Source organism: Panulirus ornatus, chromosome 48, assembly GCF_036320965.1.
Source record: "Panulirus ornatus isolate Po-2019 chromosome 48, ASM3632096v1, whole genome shotgun sequence".
NCBI lineage: Eukaryota > Metazoa > Arthropoda > Malacostraca > Decapoda > Palinuridae > Panulirus > Panulirus ornatus.
The window spans coordinates 30,191,210-30,207,538 of NC_092271.1; the positions used below are offsets into that span (position 1 = coordinate 30,191,210).

At 41.8% G+C, this 16,329-nt stretch overlaps 1 protein-coding gene across 5 annotated transcripts in view; it reads right to left on the bottom strand.

Annotated features, from left to right (window-relative positions):
* Positions 1–16,329, bottom strand: part of milt (trafficking kinesin-binding protein milt) — a 249,712-nt gene that overhangs the window by 220,035 nt on the left and 13,348 nt on the right. For 4 of the 5 annotated variants that reach the window (XM_071690412.1, XM_071690410.1, XM_071690411.1 and 1 more), the window contains exons 3-4: positions 13,312–14,359; positions 933–1,037 (exon numbers count right to left, since the gene is read on the bottom strand). In XM_071690412.1, coding sequence (XP_071546513.1) covers positions 933–1,037; positions 13,312–14,359 — 1,153 coding nt within the window. Of the gene's footprint in view, positions 1–932; positions 1,038–8,635; positions 9,325–13,311; positions 14,360–16,329 lie in introns of those variants that run through there. The other variant, XM_071690418.1, reaches the window with a different exon arrangement.

Genomic DNA, 16,329 nt, shown 5'->3' on the forward strand with positions numbered 1-16,329 from the left:
ACTATGAACTGGCTTATTTCTCGATAACTATGAACTGGCTTATTTCTCGATAACTATGAACTGGCTTATTTCTCGATAACTATGAACTGGCTTATTTCTCGATAACTATGAACTGGCTTATTTTAAAAGACAGGTTTTTCACTTCCTCCAAAATTCGTAAATATAGTTTCTCCTTCATAATCCTCTCAATAATTCAAAAAAGGCCCAGCCTTGATGTGCACTTTAGTCCCTGGATAGAGCCTCCAACGCAAAAAAAAAAAAAAAAAAAAAGCAACTCATATTGCTAAACAGAATTTTCCTTTCTCATTTTAAGTTAGTGTCCGAGCAAATCCTGAGTTAGTGTCTTAGTAATTCCTGAGTTAGTGTCTTTTCCTGAGTTAGTGTCCCAGAAATTCCATAAAGCAATCTGAATTTCCCAGTACGAACAAAGAGCTCACCCGACTCATAGGTACTGTGAACATTGTCAACAGGAGGCAGATGATGTTGAGCAGCAAACGACTGTTGCTCCACCATATTTCAAGTAACTAAAGAATTACATCAATAGAATAGAGCATTAATCTTCTACCAGACTTTACAGATTTTCTTTAAAAAAAATGTATAGCTGAAGAACCCCTCAAAATATGTAGAAAATGAACGTAATATTTTTCTTTCAAAGAAAATAATAGTGAGCGTCACCAAGGTAGCTACAACATTACAACAGTTTCCTCGGACTCGAGTCATCTTGTTCTTGACATTTGGCATCAGTAAAGAGGAAACATTAAGGGAGCGAGGCACAACACAATGTACAGCGCATCTCAGATGAATATATAAATTATGTGATCACCTGAAGTAGTACAACATAAATGTTTTTAAGGAAACGCACTGCAAAATTCGTTGTATGGACTTGTGTCTGAAATGAAGAGAAACTTAGCAAATAATTTTCTCCCACTTACCTGAAAACTCAGTAACAGTGTCTGCACGTAAGATATAGCGAGGGATCTGCTCCTGAACCAAACTTATGAGTTCCACTTCTGCCACATTGTCACCCGTACACACATCTGTAACAGAGGTCAATATCAATTATTGAGGCCTTCACAGTACATAGGGACGGTCTTGTGTGGGTTACAACTATGTTAAGTACTCTTGACATTTTCATGGCCCAACATTCATGAATCTAAGTGAGGAAAATGATACTGAAAACTTATATAAAAAAGGTATAAGTTTGTTGAGTATTCCTGGTAAATTATATGGGAGGGTATTGATTGAGAGGGTGAAGGCATGTACAGAGCATCAGATTGGGGAAGAGCAGTGTGGTTTCAGAAGTGGTAGAGGATGTGTGGATCAGGTGTTTGCTTTGAAGAATGTATGTGAGAAATACTTAGAAAAGCAAATGGATTTGTATGTAGCATTTATGGATCTGGAGAAGGCATATGATAGAGTTGATAGAGATTCTTTGTGGAAGGTATTAAGAATATATGGTGTGGGAGGCAAGTTGTTAGAAGCAGTGAAAAGTTTTTATCGAGGATGTAAGGCATGTGTACGTGTAGGAAGAGAGGAAAGTGATTGGTTCTCGGTGAATGTAGGTTTGCGGCAGGGGTGTGTGATGTCTCCATGGTTGTTTAATTTGTTTATGGATGGGGTTGTTAGGGAGGTGAATGCAAGAGTTTTGGAAAGAGGGGCAAGTATGAAGTCTGTTGGGGATGAGAGAGCTTGGGAAGTGAGTCAGTTGCTGTTCGCTGATGATACAGCGCTGGTGGCTGATTCATGTGAGAAACTGCAGAAGCTGGTGACTGAGTTTGGTAAAGTGTGTGAAAGAAGAAAGTTAAGAGTAAATGTAAATAAGAGCAAGGTTATTAGGTACAGTAGGGTTGAGGGTCAAGTCAATTGGGAGGTGAGTTTGAATGGAGAAAAACTGGAGGAAGTGAAGTGTTTTAGATATCTGGGAGTGGACCTGGCAGCGGATGGAACCATGGAAGCGGAAGTGGATCATAGGGTGGGGGAGGGGGCGAAAATTCTGGGAGCCTTGAAGAATGTGTGGAAGTCGAGAACATTATCTCGGAAAGCAAAAATGGGTATGTTTGAAGGAATAGTGGTTCCAACAATGTTGTATGGTTGCGAGGCGTGGGCTATGGATAGAGTTGTGCGCAGGAGGATGGCTGTGCTGGAAATGAGATGTTTGAGGACAATGTGTGGTGTGAGGTGGTTTGATCGAGTAAGTAACGTAAGGGTAAGAGAGATGTGTGGAAATAAAAAGAGCGTGGTTGAGAGAGCAGAAGAGGGTGTTTTGAAATGGTTTGGGCACATGGAGAGAATGAGTGAGGAAAGATTGACCAAGAGGATATATGTGTCGGAGGTGGAGGGAACGAGGAGAAGTGGGAGACCATATTGGAGGTGGAAAGATGGAGTGAAAAAGATTTTGTGTGATCGGGGCCTGAACATGCAGGAGGGTGAAAGGAGGGCAAGGAATAGAGTGAATTGGATCGATGTGGTATACCGGGGTTGACGTGCTGTCAGTGGATTGAATCAGGGCATGTGAAGCGTCTGGGGTAAACCATGGAAAGCTGTGTAGGTATGTATATTTGCGTGTGTGGACGTATGTATATACATGTGTATGGGGGTGGGTTGGGCCATTTCTTTCGTCTGTTTCCTTGCGCTACCTCGCAAACGCGGGAGATAGCGACAAAGCAAAAAAAAAAAAAAAAAGATATATATATATATATATATATATATATATATATATATATATATATATATATATATATATATATATATTATCCCTGGGGATAGGGGAGAAAGAATACTTCCCACGTATTCCCTGCGTGTCGTAGAAGGCGACTAAAAGGGGAGGGAGCGGGGGGCTGGAAATCCTCCCCTCTTTTTTTTTTTTATTTTCCAAAAAAAGGAACAGAGAAGGGGGCCAGGTGAGGATGTTCCCTCAGAGGCCCAGTCCTCTGTTCTTAACGCTACCTTGCTGATGCGGGAAATGGCGAATAGTTTGAAAAAAAAAAAAAAAAAAATATATATATATATATATATATATATATATATATATATATATATATATATATATATATATATGATAATCACACTGGTCCGTGATTAAAGTTATGAAGGTAAAATCGCACTTCAGTAGTTCATATAATTCTATTTAACATGTAATTTTTCAATACATGTGGTACGACATGTTTCGTGGAGACAATCCACCTCAACTGGCTACTTGAATCACTTCACACCGGCGTACCGCCGTCCAGCGTCTATCAGTATAAACAACAGACTGTTTTGACCAACAGTAACCGTTAAAAGAGAGTTATTACGCGGGTCACGTGGCAGGGGATGACCTGGGTAGCTGGGTTTCATATGATTTGGTTGATGATAGGATTCACTTTAAAGTTGCCTAAGGAGAAATTAATGTTGTCAGTATTAGCAATTAGGGCAGATTCAATGGTGATGCGTGTGGCATAATCAACAGAAACGTAGAGAGTAACAGGATTTCAAGATGTAATGGGCGATCGTTGTGATGGTAGTGTTGTGCGATCCCAATTTTGTGGTCATCCCTGCGCACTGCGTGATGGTGCCAATAACATCTCTCCGTTGTAGTTTTTCCTGTTTGGCCAATGTATATATCTTCACATGCCTTGCATTTGACGGCAAAAACACTCCTAGTTGTGTGTTTTCTATGCGGCATGTCGGGAGATGGGGGACTAAAGAAATCATGTGAACGTTGTTCCTCGACGAACAGTGAAGATGTGTACATTATCGAGTACGTTAAAGGCGTCTCCGGTACGCAGACGGTTCCTGTCGACTCGGATATTACATGGTCTGAGGCTCTCATTGGGAAGTTCACAACTTGACAGTCTGTTGATTTCTTACAAGTGTTTATGATCAAGGTGTTACCGCACGGTGTCACCATACAAAATATCATTGTAAAAAAAGCAAAACTAGAAATCATAAACATGAGTAGGGAAGGAGTAAATACAGACACACGAGTGTGGTTCGGCTTCCTACCTAGATGTTACCTGGAGCTCGCGGGCGATCAAAGACCGTCACCAGGCTGAGCAGCACCCACCATAATGGGTGAGCCCAGCTGATGGTGTACAGGGGTGGAGTTATTCATGTCATCATGTCTCGTAAAAATCCAAAATTATTTCACAAAATTGATCGCTGGGAAGTAATGTATGGATGGTACTCAGGTAAGTAATGTATGGGTGGTACACAGGTAAGTAATGTATGGATGGTACACAGGTAAGTAATGTATGGGTGGTACACAGGTAAGTGCGTGTAGATCGGGTCAACCTGAAATGAGCTAAGGATTCATTACTGAGTAATGCTACCAAAGTTGATGTAAAACTACAAATAACATGAATCAAAATATTCATAACAACATGAATCAAAATGTTCATAACAACATGAATCAAAATGTTCATAATAACATGAATCAAAATGTTCATAACATCATGAATCAAAATGCTCATAATAACATGAATCAAAATGTTCATAATTCAACACTAAAGATGGAGACGACTTAATAACATGAATCAAAATGTTCATAATAAGATGAATCAAAATGGTCATAATTCAACACTAAAGATGGAGACGACTAAGTAACATGAATCAAAATGCTCATAATAACATGAATCAAAATGTTCATAATTCAACACTAAAGATGGAGACGACTAAATAACATGAATCAAAATGTTCATGATAACATGAATCAAAATGGTCATAATTCAACGCTAAAGATGGAGACGACTAAATAACATGAATCAAAATGTTCATAACATCATGAATCAAAATGTTCATAATAACATGAATCAAAATGTTCATAATTCAACACTAAAGATGGAGACGACTAAAGAGATCGATGCACAGTTTCCTGACGCTGTTTCATTTTCCAACACCAGGTCAGGAAGGTGGAAGCCATAACGTTTATAGTCAGTTTTCCATCTTGATCATAAACACTTGTAAGAAATCAACAGACTGTCAAGTTGTGAACTTCCCAATGAGAGCCTCAGACCATGTAATATCCGAGTCGACAGGAACCGTCTGCGTACCGGAGACGTCTTTAACGTACTCGATAATGTACACATCTTCACTGTTCGTCGAGGAACAACGTTCACATGATTTCTTTAGTCCCCCATCTCCCGACATGCCGCATAGAAAACACACGGTTCTGTGTTAGGGGTGACTTGACATTTTGAACTTGACATTTTGAAACACTTGGACTGACCCCGTTCCGTAACTCTTTTAGGGTCTCCTGGCGGGATTCTCATGACGCAGTGTGGTGACTGATCCTTCACTGATGAAATCTGGAGCAGACGAACAAGCTTCTATCAGCGTCTGCCATATTCACGTGGGCTGTCAAGGGTGACCTGTCAGGCTTCAGTACCATTTCCTGTGAGACTGGATCAAGAACAAATATAATAACACATAGAGTACGAACTCTAGATCTTACATAACATTTACACTAGTAACCCCGCGAGTTATAAGGACATAGAAGTACATGTGTGAGATCTTTTCTTAATCACTAGCGACCTGTCGGCCTTTGCTTTTCGAATTCTCTCGTCCAGAACCATAGAAAATATATCCCATCCTGCTTGTTCTTGGTCTGGTCCAATCCGGTGGCTCTTCAGGCACTTGGGTAGCGTTGCATATCACTGCAACCCTCTCGTTACATCCTCAGATCTATCAAGATATCAAAACCTGATGTTTTATCTATGTTCTATATTTCTTTCTATCTTTCGTAGTCTCACTCCACGACACTCACGCTCGATGTTCGATGGCGACATGTCAGAAGCTGCTGCAGTAATTTTCACTTCCATTAAGCGACTGCCCTGACCTCTCCCTGAGGAATAGCATAGAATATGGTCTGAGGTTGCAATTCTCGACCCTCACAAGCCATCTTAGCCTTTGATGGTCGGAACCCAGCCTTATTCTGCTTTAAGAAATTAGCGATGTCTCCAATTTCCTTGAGTGTCAGATTTTCCTCCTGGATTGCCCTCGTGACCTGACCTCCCTGCCTAGAGTCAAGCCATTAACTTGTCCTTTAGACATGTATCCTTGCTAGGTAGCATGTTGACGTCTCCAGCAGACCCAGGGGGTTCTTGTAGCAGTCCTCCTTGTGCCTTCTGACGCAGCATCTTAACTATCACAATCCTGCACCTTTGGTACCACTGTACACAAGCCTGCACCTTTGGTACCACTGTACACAAGCCTGCACCTTTGGTACCACTGTACACAAGCCTGCACCTTTGGTAGCACTGTACACAATCCTGCACCTTTGGTAGCACTGTACACAAGCCTGCACCTATGGTAGCACTGTACACAATCCTGCACCTTTGGTACCACTGTACACAAGCCTGCACCTTTGGTAGCACTGTACACAATCCTGCACCTTTGGTAGCACTGTACACAAGCCTGCACCTTTGGTAGCACTGTACACAAGCCTGCACCTTTGGTAGCACTGTACACAATCCTGCACCTTTGGTAGCACTGTACACAAGCCTGCACCTTTGGTAGCACTGTACACAAGCCTGCACCTTTGGTAGCACTGTACACAATCCTGCACCTTTGGTAGCACTGTACACAATCCTGCACTTTTGGTAGCACTGTACACAAGCCTGCACCTATGGTAGCACTGTACACAATCCTGCACCTTTGGTAGCACTGTACACAAGCCTGCACCTATGGTAGCACTGTACACAAGCCTGCACCTTTGGTAGCACTGTACACAATCCTGCACCTTTGGTAGCACTGTACACAAGCCTGCACCTTTGGTAGCACTGTACACAAGCCTGCATCTTTGGTACCACTGTACACAAGCCTGCACCTTTGGTAGCACTGTACACAAGCCTGCACCTTTGGTAGCACTGTACACAAGCCTGCATCTTTGGTACCACTGTACACAATCCTGCACCTTTGGTAGCACTGTACACAAGCCTGCACCTTTGGTACCACTGTACACAAGCCTGCATCTTTGGTACCACTGTACACAAGCCTGCACCTTTGGTAGCACTGTACACAAGCCTGCACCTTTGGTAGCACTGTACACAAGCCGTGTACCTGTGTACCTTACCTAGGAAAACACTGTTGTTGTTTCTGTTGTTGTTCTTGCTATTCTTGTTGTCATTATGCGTGGTTCCGTTACCCTTTTTCAACTCCAGTACCAAGCATAGCTGAACCGAGACACTCATGAAGATCCCTAAACTGGTAGAAGACGATGTCACACGGGACTCTCTCGGGCTGAGGCATGAGAATCACCTGAGTGTGCAGAAGAGGCCGGCTGGCTGGACCAGGAAAAGACAAAAGGGAAGATGGACAAGTAGGATGAGTGACGGCTGCTGTGGTAAAGAATTAGGACAGCAAGAGTGTAACAAGGATGACCAACAACACTACCTGTTCGAAAATCTCTCTTGGTCAACTGTAGGGGTCACCAGTTTAGGGTGTTTAGATGGGATGTTCTGATCCAGCTTTGTTTGGTGATGGAACCGAAAGAAGAGTTGAGAAACACGGGTAACAACAACAACAACAACAACAGTACTTTGAGATTCGTTGCTCAGTGTTCATTAGTCATACATGAAGAAAACATAACTATTTTGGTTGGTTGGAATGCTGTAAGGTTATGATGACTTACCTAACTCTAGTTCTTCACACTAGCATCTAGTTACGCCACTGGGGTACAAGAGACAGATGTACAAGGAACAGATGTACAAGTAGTATAGGTACAAGGGTTCATTGTAAAACGAGACTGGGTGGATGGTGTGGGGATACAATGGGTGTGAATGATCTAATGATATTACTGAGATTATTGACTTTACTGCCAATATGGAGCTTCATATTCTGAATTTTACTGACAATATGGAACTTAATATACTTGAACTTTACTGTCAATATGGAACTTACTATATCTAAATTTTCCTGCCAATATGGAACTTGATATATTTGAAATTTACTACCAATACGGAACTTAATACATATGAACTTTATTGCTAATATGGAACTAAAGATATCTGAACTTTAATGCTAATATGGAACTTGTAATAATATACCAACTTCAGTAAAGTTTTAATGGTATTATACTTAATCAAGATAGTTAGAGCAAAACAATTTTATGAGAAATAATGACATGGTTTGTCATATATGTGGCCCAAGTGCGGTCAGTTGTGTCACAAAGATCTACCTGGTTATGACGCAACTCCTCATGCAACACGAGGAAATGTTTTTCTTCATATAACTAGTCTGCTGTTGTTAAGGCATTCCTCTTCATATAACTAGTCTGCTGTTGTTAAGGCATTCCTCTTCATATAACTAGTCTGCTGTTGTTAAGGCATTCCTCTTCATATAACTAGTCTGCTGTTGTTAAGGCATTCCTCTTCATATAACTAGTCTGCTGTTGTTAAGGCAGACTCCAGTGAGAACTGTTTGCACCAGGTCGTTGAACCTTCCTGATGTACATGGCCAGTACCCCCACGCCTCATCCAGCTGAACCATCCTCCACTTGTCCAGTACCCCACGCCTCATCCAACACTTGACAACCAATTTACGCCTCAACCAACTTACATATCCTACATTTCTCTTCCTTCCACTCCATCCCATAAATTACTGTCTATAACGTGTTTTTTAAAAAATATATATATTACAACCTAGATAACACCAATACCTGTGTCCAGTGGCTCCATCTTCTACATCTCCATTACTGTTATCTTCGTCTCTCGCGTCTCCTTTAGAAATTATATTTCCTCTCTATGTGCTTTATGTTCTATTTCCTCTCTATGTGCTTTATGTTCTATTTCCTCTCTATGTGCTTTATGTTCTAGATTTCCTGAACTCACGTATAACAAACAGTCCTTACTTAAAGACACATTTTACGACAACTTAATAATCTCATGAGGTTTTCAACTGTTTGGAAATACACAATGAATGAATGTCTCACACACAAAGTTCAGAATAATGATCAAACTATAGCAAGAATCTTACATTTTCTTATGATCACCTGCGATCTGATTTGATTATGAAACACGACATCCGTAAGTAAAAAATATTCAGTTATGATAATATCAAAATACTGAATTTCTGTCGTTGATCAACATATGTGTAAATGTACAATTTTATGCATAAATAACTGAAGGACGTGGGAGATAGCGAGTTGTGTAGGAGTATCAGGTAACTGCTAGGTAATGCTGACGACGCCTTACATAACCAACTCTCTACACTTCCACTGCACAATAATCCTGTTAGTGCAGAGGTTCAGCTGGTCTGCCATGAACCTATGAAGCAATTCATTCACAAAACTAAAAAATTACGATATTACTCCAAACCCCAACAACTTCTTAGCTACACTGCAGGCAACCGCACCCTCCCAGCTCGTGGCGTCAGCTGCAATGCGCATGCGTGAACGCAACCCCCAGGGTTCACTCCTGATCACTTGCCAAGATTTCCGAAACTCTAGTAATAACAAGATGTGCTTTGTTGACATCATGATTATCATAAACACCAGCATCGTCAGCTGAATATCTTGCAGCAGTGGCTCACATAACACAACTCTGAATCTTAGGGATATTTGCATCAACAAAACCACGACCAACACCTGCATGTTATTCTTGGCTCCGGCCTGGGGGGAGGGTGGTGCCAGATGAGCCATAAACTGTAATGGACAACTCTACCGGTGTCGCTGGTGCGGTAGTCTTATGTATGGATGGAGCAAACTCTGTCTTGATATCATCTATGTCGTCCATTATGACTTAATATGCAGAGTAATCATATGAGGTTTACAACAGCCTTGCAAGTCCACTACACTACAGGAATGGGAACCGCCAACGATCAACTGCGTTTGTTTGACTCTTAAAGTTATTTTCTGCTCCTCGGCGGACATTACATCTTTCTGACGACGAGGTCCAGTTAGCAGCAGCAGCAAGTGAGGGATCAAAGTCACAAACAAACTGGATTGTTCAAGACAAACAACGAGTGATGAATCTTTCTGGCCTTGTTCCTGTGACATTCCGGCGACCCAACCCGTGCTGAAGCCTCGAAGCACGACGGTAAGACCCTTGAACACGACTGTCAGACCGTCGAAGAAGACCGTACGACCCTTGAACACGACTTTCAAACCGTCGAAGAAGACTGTTCGACCCTTGAGCACGACTGTATGGTTCTTGAAAGTGATGGCGAAACCTTTACCCAGATCCTTAACCTGACGACAACCAGGGTCACCAACTTTACTTCTGGTCAGCGTCTGTCATGAATGGCAGAGGAATTTCCTCAACCTGTGTTCACAAATCAGGTTACTGGGTCTGTGTGAGGAATCGTACATAATGACGAGGGTGGCCAACGCATCTGGATAATGTCTGGTACGTGAGAGAGAGATCATTCACAAGACAACTAAACGAAACGTTTAATACATCAGTTTTTCGTCTATAAACGTTTAATATATCAGTCTGTCGTCTATAAACGTTTAATATATCGGTTTGTCGTCTATAAACGTTTAATATATCAGTTTGTCGTCTATAAACGTTTAATATATCAGTTTGTCGTCTATAAACGTTTAATATATCAGTTTGTCGTCTATAAACGTTTAATATATCAGTTTGTCGTCTATGAACTTTGTCGAAAATGCAAATGTTGAGATGGCGGGTGAATCTAAAGAGCTACGTGAATTCGTATCATTTCGTCTCTCTAAGAGAAACATCTGACGCCTTAAAACGGCGTAGCCACACATGAAACGTACAGCAGATCAGGAGCATCTTGTGATATACGCCATAGCGTGCTCGTGTGCTGAGCCTACAGTAGAAGTAATCATATGACAACTCTGATAAAGACATTCTAACTGAATACATAAATATCAATAGTGTTACAAGGACCTCACAACCACGGTACCACCTCTGAGTCTGATAACCCTTAATGTCAAGCCAAAGGCCAGACGGTCAAACCGCCGTGCTCAAGGGTCGTACCGTAGTCTTGATATGGCGTCATAACGTTGAGTTTAGGTCTACCACAGATGAGGCGGTGTGGGGCGCGTGTGGCGAAACATTCCATACACATACAGACCAACCTTGACGAGCTCTCCCTAGCAACCCCCCACCCTCCCTTTCCAAATCAACAGGACACACACGGGTCAGCGCCGCTGTCCCTCTCCCAATTTCTAAAAACCTTTTCTTTTTACGTAATTTACGACGAAGTCTAACATCAGAACAAGTAAAGTTAAGCTGTATGTACGGGGTAGGCTCAGAGTTCCTATTGTACATATTCCTACTTTGTTCATGGGACCACATCTACACCCAGTGAGTAGGGCTACGTGGGACCACATCTACACCCAGTGGGTAGGGCTACGTGGGACCACATCTACACCCAGTGGGTAGGGCTACGTGGGACCACATCTACACCCAGTGGGTAGGGCTACGTGGGACCACATCTACACCCAGTGGGTAGGGCTACGTGGGACCACATCTACACCCAGTGGGTAGGGCTACGTGGGACCACATCTACACTCAGTGGGTAGGGCTACGTGGGACCACATCTACACCCAGTGGGTAAGGCCACGTGGGACCACATCTACACCCAGCAGTAGGGCCACGTGGGAGCACACAGTATACAGAGGGACCTCTTTAACCCAGGCATCCTACAACCACCAGGCAGGACATCATATCCATCCTAATAATCTCATTGATCGTCATAAAGTAAGATGTTCTCCCATTCCACGGAACGATTGTTTATATTTTCCAGATCACATCTCTAGTCGTGTCTCCAGACTGATGCTCACCAAGAACTGGATCTCGCAGAAAGACAACTATACCTTGCATAAGGACAATTAGTCTCGTCTTCTGTGGCTACGGGAAGTGTTTGGGAATAGACGTCAGTACCTACATTGCTGAGTCTCCTGACTGATATGAACCTTCTTACGAAATATAGGAACAGTGACGCACGCCTGCATCAACTGCTGTATGTCACTGGCTGGTTACTTCGGGTTGAAGCATATCGAATGCCAGAGTAATTACGGTTTTCAACGTCACTTTGTAAGCAGCAGTCGAACGTTAAGATGTCTAAGACCATAAATACTCTCACTGCATACATGGCCTTTGTGCTTCATATAAGAAGATTTTTTTCTTTTTTGAGAGGGTGTGCATTTTCAAATATATATGTACATATATATATATATATATATATATATATATATATATATATATATATATATATATATATATATATATATATATATATATATATTTTTTTTTATACTTTGTCGCTGTCTCCCGCGTTTGCGAGGTAGCGCAAGGAAACAGACGAAAGAAATGGCCCAACCCCCCCCCATACACATGTATATACATACGTCCACACACTCAAATATACATACCTACACAGCTTTCCATGGTTTACCCCAGACGCTTCACATGCCCTGATTCAATCCACTGACAGCACGTCAACCCCGGTATACCACATCGCTCCAATTCACTCTATTCCTTGCCCTCCTTTCACCCTCCTGCATGTTCAGGCCCCGATCACACAAAATCTTTTTCACTCCATCTTTCCACCTCCAATAGTGTAGGATAGTGTAGGATATTTTGAGTGGTCGTGATCTGAACATGAAGGAGGGTGAAAGGCGTGCACGGGTCAGAGAATTCGGAAGGTTGTGGTTTACAGGGGTCCACGTTTTATCAATAGACTGACCCAGGGCATTTGAAGCGGTCGGGGTAAACCATGGGAAGGTCCTTGTGGCTTGGTGTGGTTAGTAAGCTGTGTTTTCGGTGCACTGCTCATGACAAGAGAATGAATGTGAGCGAATGCGGCCTTTCTTTGTCTGTTCCTGACACTACCTCGGTAACGCGGGAAACGACGAGCAAGTATGAAATAATATCTATCTATCTATATGTACATCTTTATTCTGGCAGCAATGAAATATGGTTAATAGTCTAACAATAACTGCGGTATGTATTATTAATTTGATCTTCAACCGCCAGTTCGAAGCGATAAGGATAAAGCAGTAGCAACAAGTGATGAGCAGATGTTGGATTAAAGTGACAAACACTGACCTTCCTGTAACGTTCTAAATAAATGGAAAAGTTAACACCACGAAGGGCTACACAAGTAAGGTTGAGCAGCAGGTTGTGCTACACTCTTAAGTGGAAGTTTCTATGTGAGTGCGACTTACCCGGACTGAAGCCACTAGAGCAACGCTACAGAGGTGGACACTGGCATACTTGAGGAAACATTCGTTATATAATCTTGTTAGATGGCATTAAAGTGTGTTTTTTCAACCATCAGATACGTTTGAAGTATCTTGTTCTTTATCTAAGCCATAGTGTCTGGCATGAACAGTCTGGTAAATCAATAACAAGTTCTTACCTGTGATGGTGCCGGCGTCCCTGTACTTCGGCATCAAGGCTTCCACATGCTCCGGCAGATGTTGCTTGGAGTATGGAAGGCTGGAGAAGGAATTGCTGGAGCGGAGGGAATCGTCGTTCAAGATATGACGGGCGGCTTTCTTATCTTCAAGTATATTCTCCAGACGATAGAGACCTGCTTCAAAGCTTCCTAAACCTGACAGTGACGTACTTCGACTTCTGGCTCGCTTCAGGCAGTCTCGAATACGGTTCTTGATTTCGTCTGACTCTTCAGCAGGAGGAGAGCTCTTCTGGGGACTGTGCGGGGGCGTCGGCGTAAGGGGTTTCCCCTTACATGAAGGAGAATCTTGGGAAGATTCGCCACCAGTCTTGGGAAAAGGGTAGAGGTCTGGATCTTTTCGTAACTCCAGGTCAGTGCCGTCAGCACACGAGTCGTCTTCGTCTTCAGAAGGGAGAAAGAAAAAGGGTCGGCGTTCGGGTTCCTTGGAGGGCTCCAGGGTCGTGGTATTCGGGATGTTTGTTCCAGAGTTTCTTATGAAACCTACTTTTACTGCTCCTGACGGCGGACTCGTCAGCCCTACCTTTCTTCCATTCCTAGAGTTATTGTCTTGTTGGGCTGGAGCCTCTGCCTTCGTTATCTCATCTTCCTTTAATTCTACTGTTATAATATCTGCGCTGGAGATGTTGCTGCCGTTGGGAATGGGCCTATTCACTTTTACCGAGTTGCTGCCTTTCTGGAAACTGCTCACATCGAAGTGCTCACCTTTATCGCCTACAACCTGGCCATGTGCGTTAGTGAGAGCATGCGTGTGTGAGAGAGGAGCCCCACCGGATACGTTGGCGAGAGCGAAGTCTCTCTTTCCTTTGTCTCCAGTTACACTGAAATTGGCCCCGTTCACCACAGGACCAGTTGGAGACACAAGAGGAGATTCTTCCTCACAATCTTCCTCCTCAACTCTGCAGATATGTGCGGACCAAAGACGGCGTGACGCTGACGCAGCGGACTTGTTGGCTCCACTGAGTCCCCAAGGACCGAGGTCCACGTCGCCCTGTGGAGCAGATAACAATGTTAACACAGGCTAATGTGTTCATCATCCACAACAAACACACATAAGCTGTTATATATGTTGGAACGAGCAGAGAAGAGACAGATATATGGATATGGACATATAAAAAAGCACTTTTTCCCATGCATCATTTATCAACATATCTACTTGAAATCACAGAATTTATTTCTAGAGCAATGCATTCCGGCAGGCAACGTAGAGTCTCGCCAAGTAACCTCAGTGACACAACAATAACCACTGGTAAGTAGCGGCTCAGCGTTACTGACTCTCGTGTGGGATCACTCAATATCAGTTACCACCACAGGACAGAGGGACGCCATCAGCCATCACCAGACATTCGGAATAAAATTCTTAAGAGTAAGTTATATACATGGAGTAGCTGGGTTTTGCTTGGCTGATTGTCCTTCAGTATTGTGGAGGTTAGCTTTTTCCAATATGAAATGTTTCCATTCATATATATATATATATATATATATATATATATATATATATATATATATATATATGAATAAAGGCAGCAAGTATGAGTATGTACATGTGTATATATGTTATTGTCTGTGTATTAATAGGTATGTATACGTTGAAATGTATAGGTATGTATATGTGCGTATGTGGACGTGTATGTATATACATGTGTATTGTGGGTGGGTTGATACAACCTGCACCCTGAGTCGCCACCTCTCGCTTCACTTAACAAGAAAGTGGAGGCATAAATTCATGAACAAAAGCATTGAACGAGACTAACGAGGGAGAATATAGTGAATAACACCGAAGTTATTACACGTTGCAGTGATCGGAGGAGAATACAGATATTAGAAGCCATTTCTATTACATAGGAAGCACTTGTCATCAACATCCAGACAAACATGACCACCGCCATACGGCTCTTTGATGGCCCATCGATAGGACGAAGACGGACGGGACACGACTTTGACCCGCCACAAGGTACTGTCTCTACTGGTGCTAGGAGTCAGGAACATGATCCAATGTTACAAAGGTCCTAGAGAATCAGATGAGCCCAAACCTGACCTCAGCTTGGCCCTTCATGGTGTATTTAGTGATGGACTTTCTTATGTACTATTGTTCTGTGTTTTTTTCCTCTCCTGTAAGTGTTCTATTTTTGTTTCCAGATGTTGTATAGAGACTGAACTACCCTTCATGAGATTGTTAATTTGTTTAGTGTTTCCCTTACTTTTATGTGCTGTGTTTTTCTGAGTGTTTTTATAGTTTGTTTGCGTTCTACTTTTCTTATCCGAGTTCTGACACAGTTTTTTACATTTTTGTACATTCCTGATGATGCCTCTGTGAAGGCGAAAACGAATGCAATAAATGATGGACTACGAACAACTAGCGTTTGAGCACCCACCTAATGGTAGAATAATACTGAGAAAATTAGAGAGTATAAGAAAGAAGATTAATGACTAAATATGCTGTCGTGTTCAGTTCTATGTGCATTAGAGAAAACTTGCTCCCAGTTCATACTAATATAACTATCTATCTATCTATCTATCTATATATATATACATATACATATATATATATATATATATACATATATATATATATATATATATATATATATATATATATATATATATATACATACATATATATATATGTGTATACATATATTTATATATATATATATATATATATATATATATATATATATATATATATATATATATATATATATATATATATGTGTGTGTGTGTGTGTGTGTGTGTGTGTATACATATATAACATACTTTCATACATTTCGCATTCATTTACATTCATTCTTCTCAAACATGGAGATTTTGAAATCGATTCAAAAAATCTAAAAACATTATGTGACGACCTAAGATTTTTGCTGAGTCAGTCATCACTTTAAGACATTGTGACAAGTGAAAAGTAAAGACTTTATTGTTATCACCAATGAGAGAATGACAAAGTGAGGACGGGTCAGCCA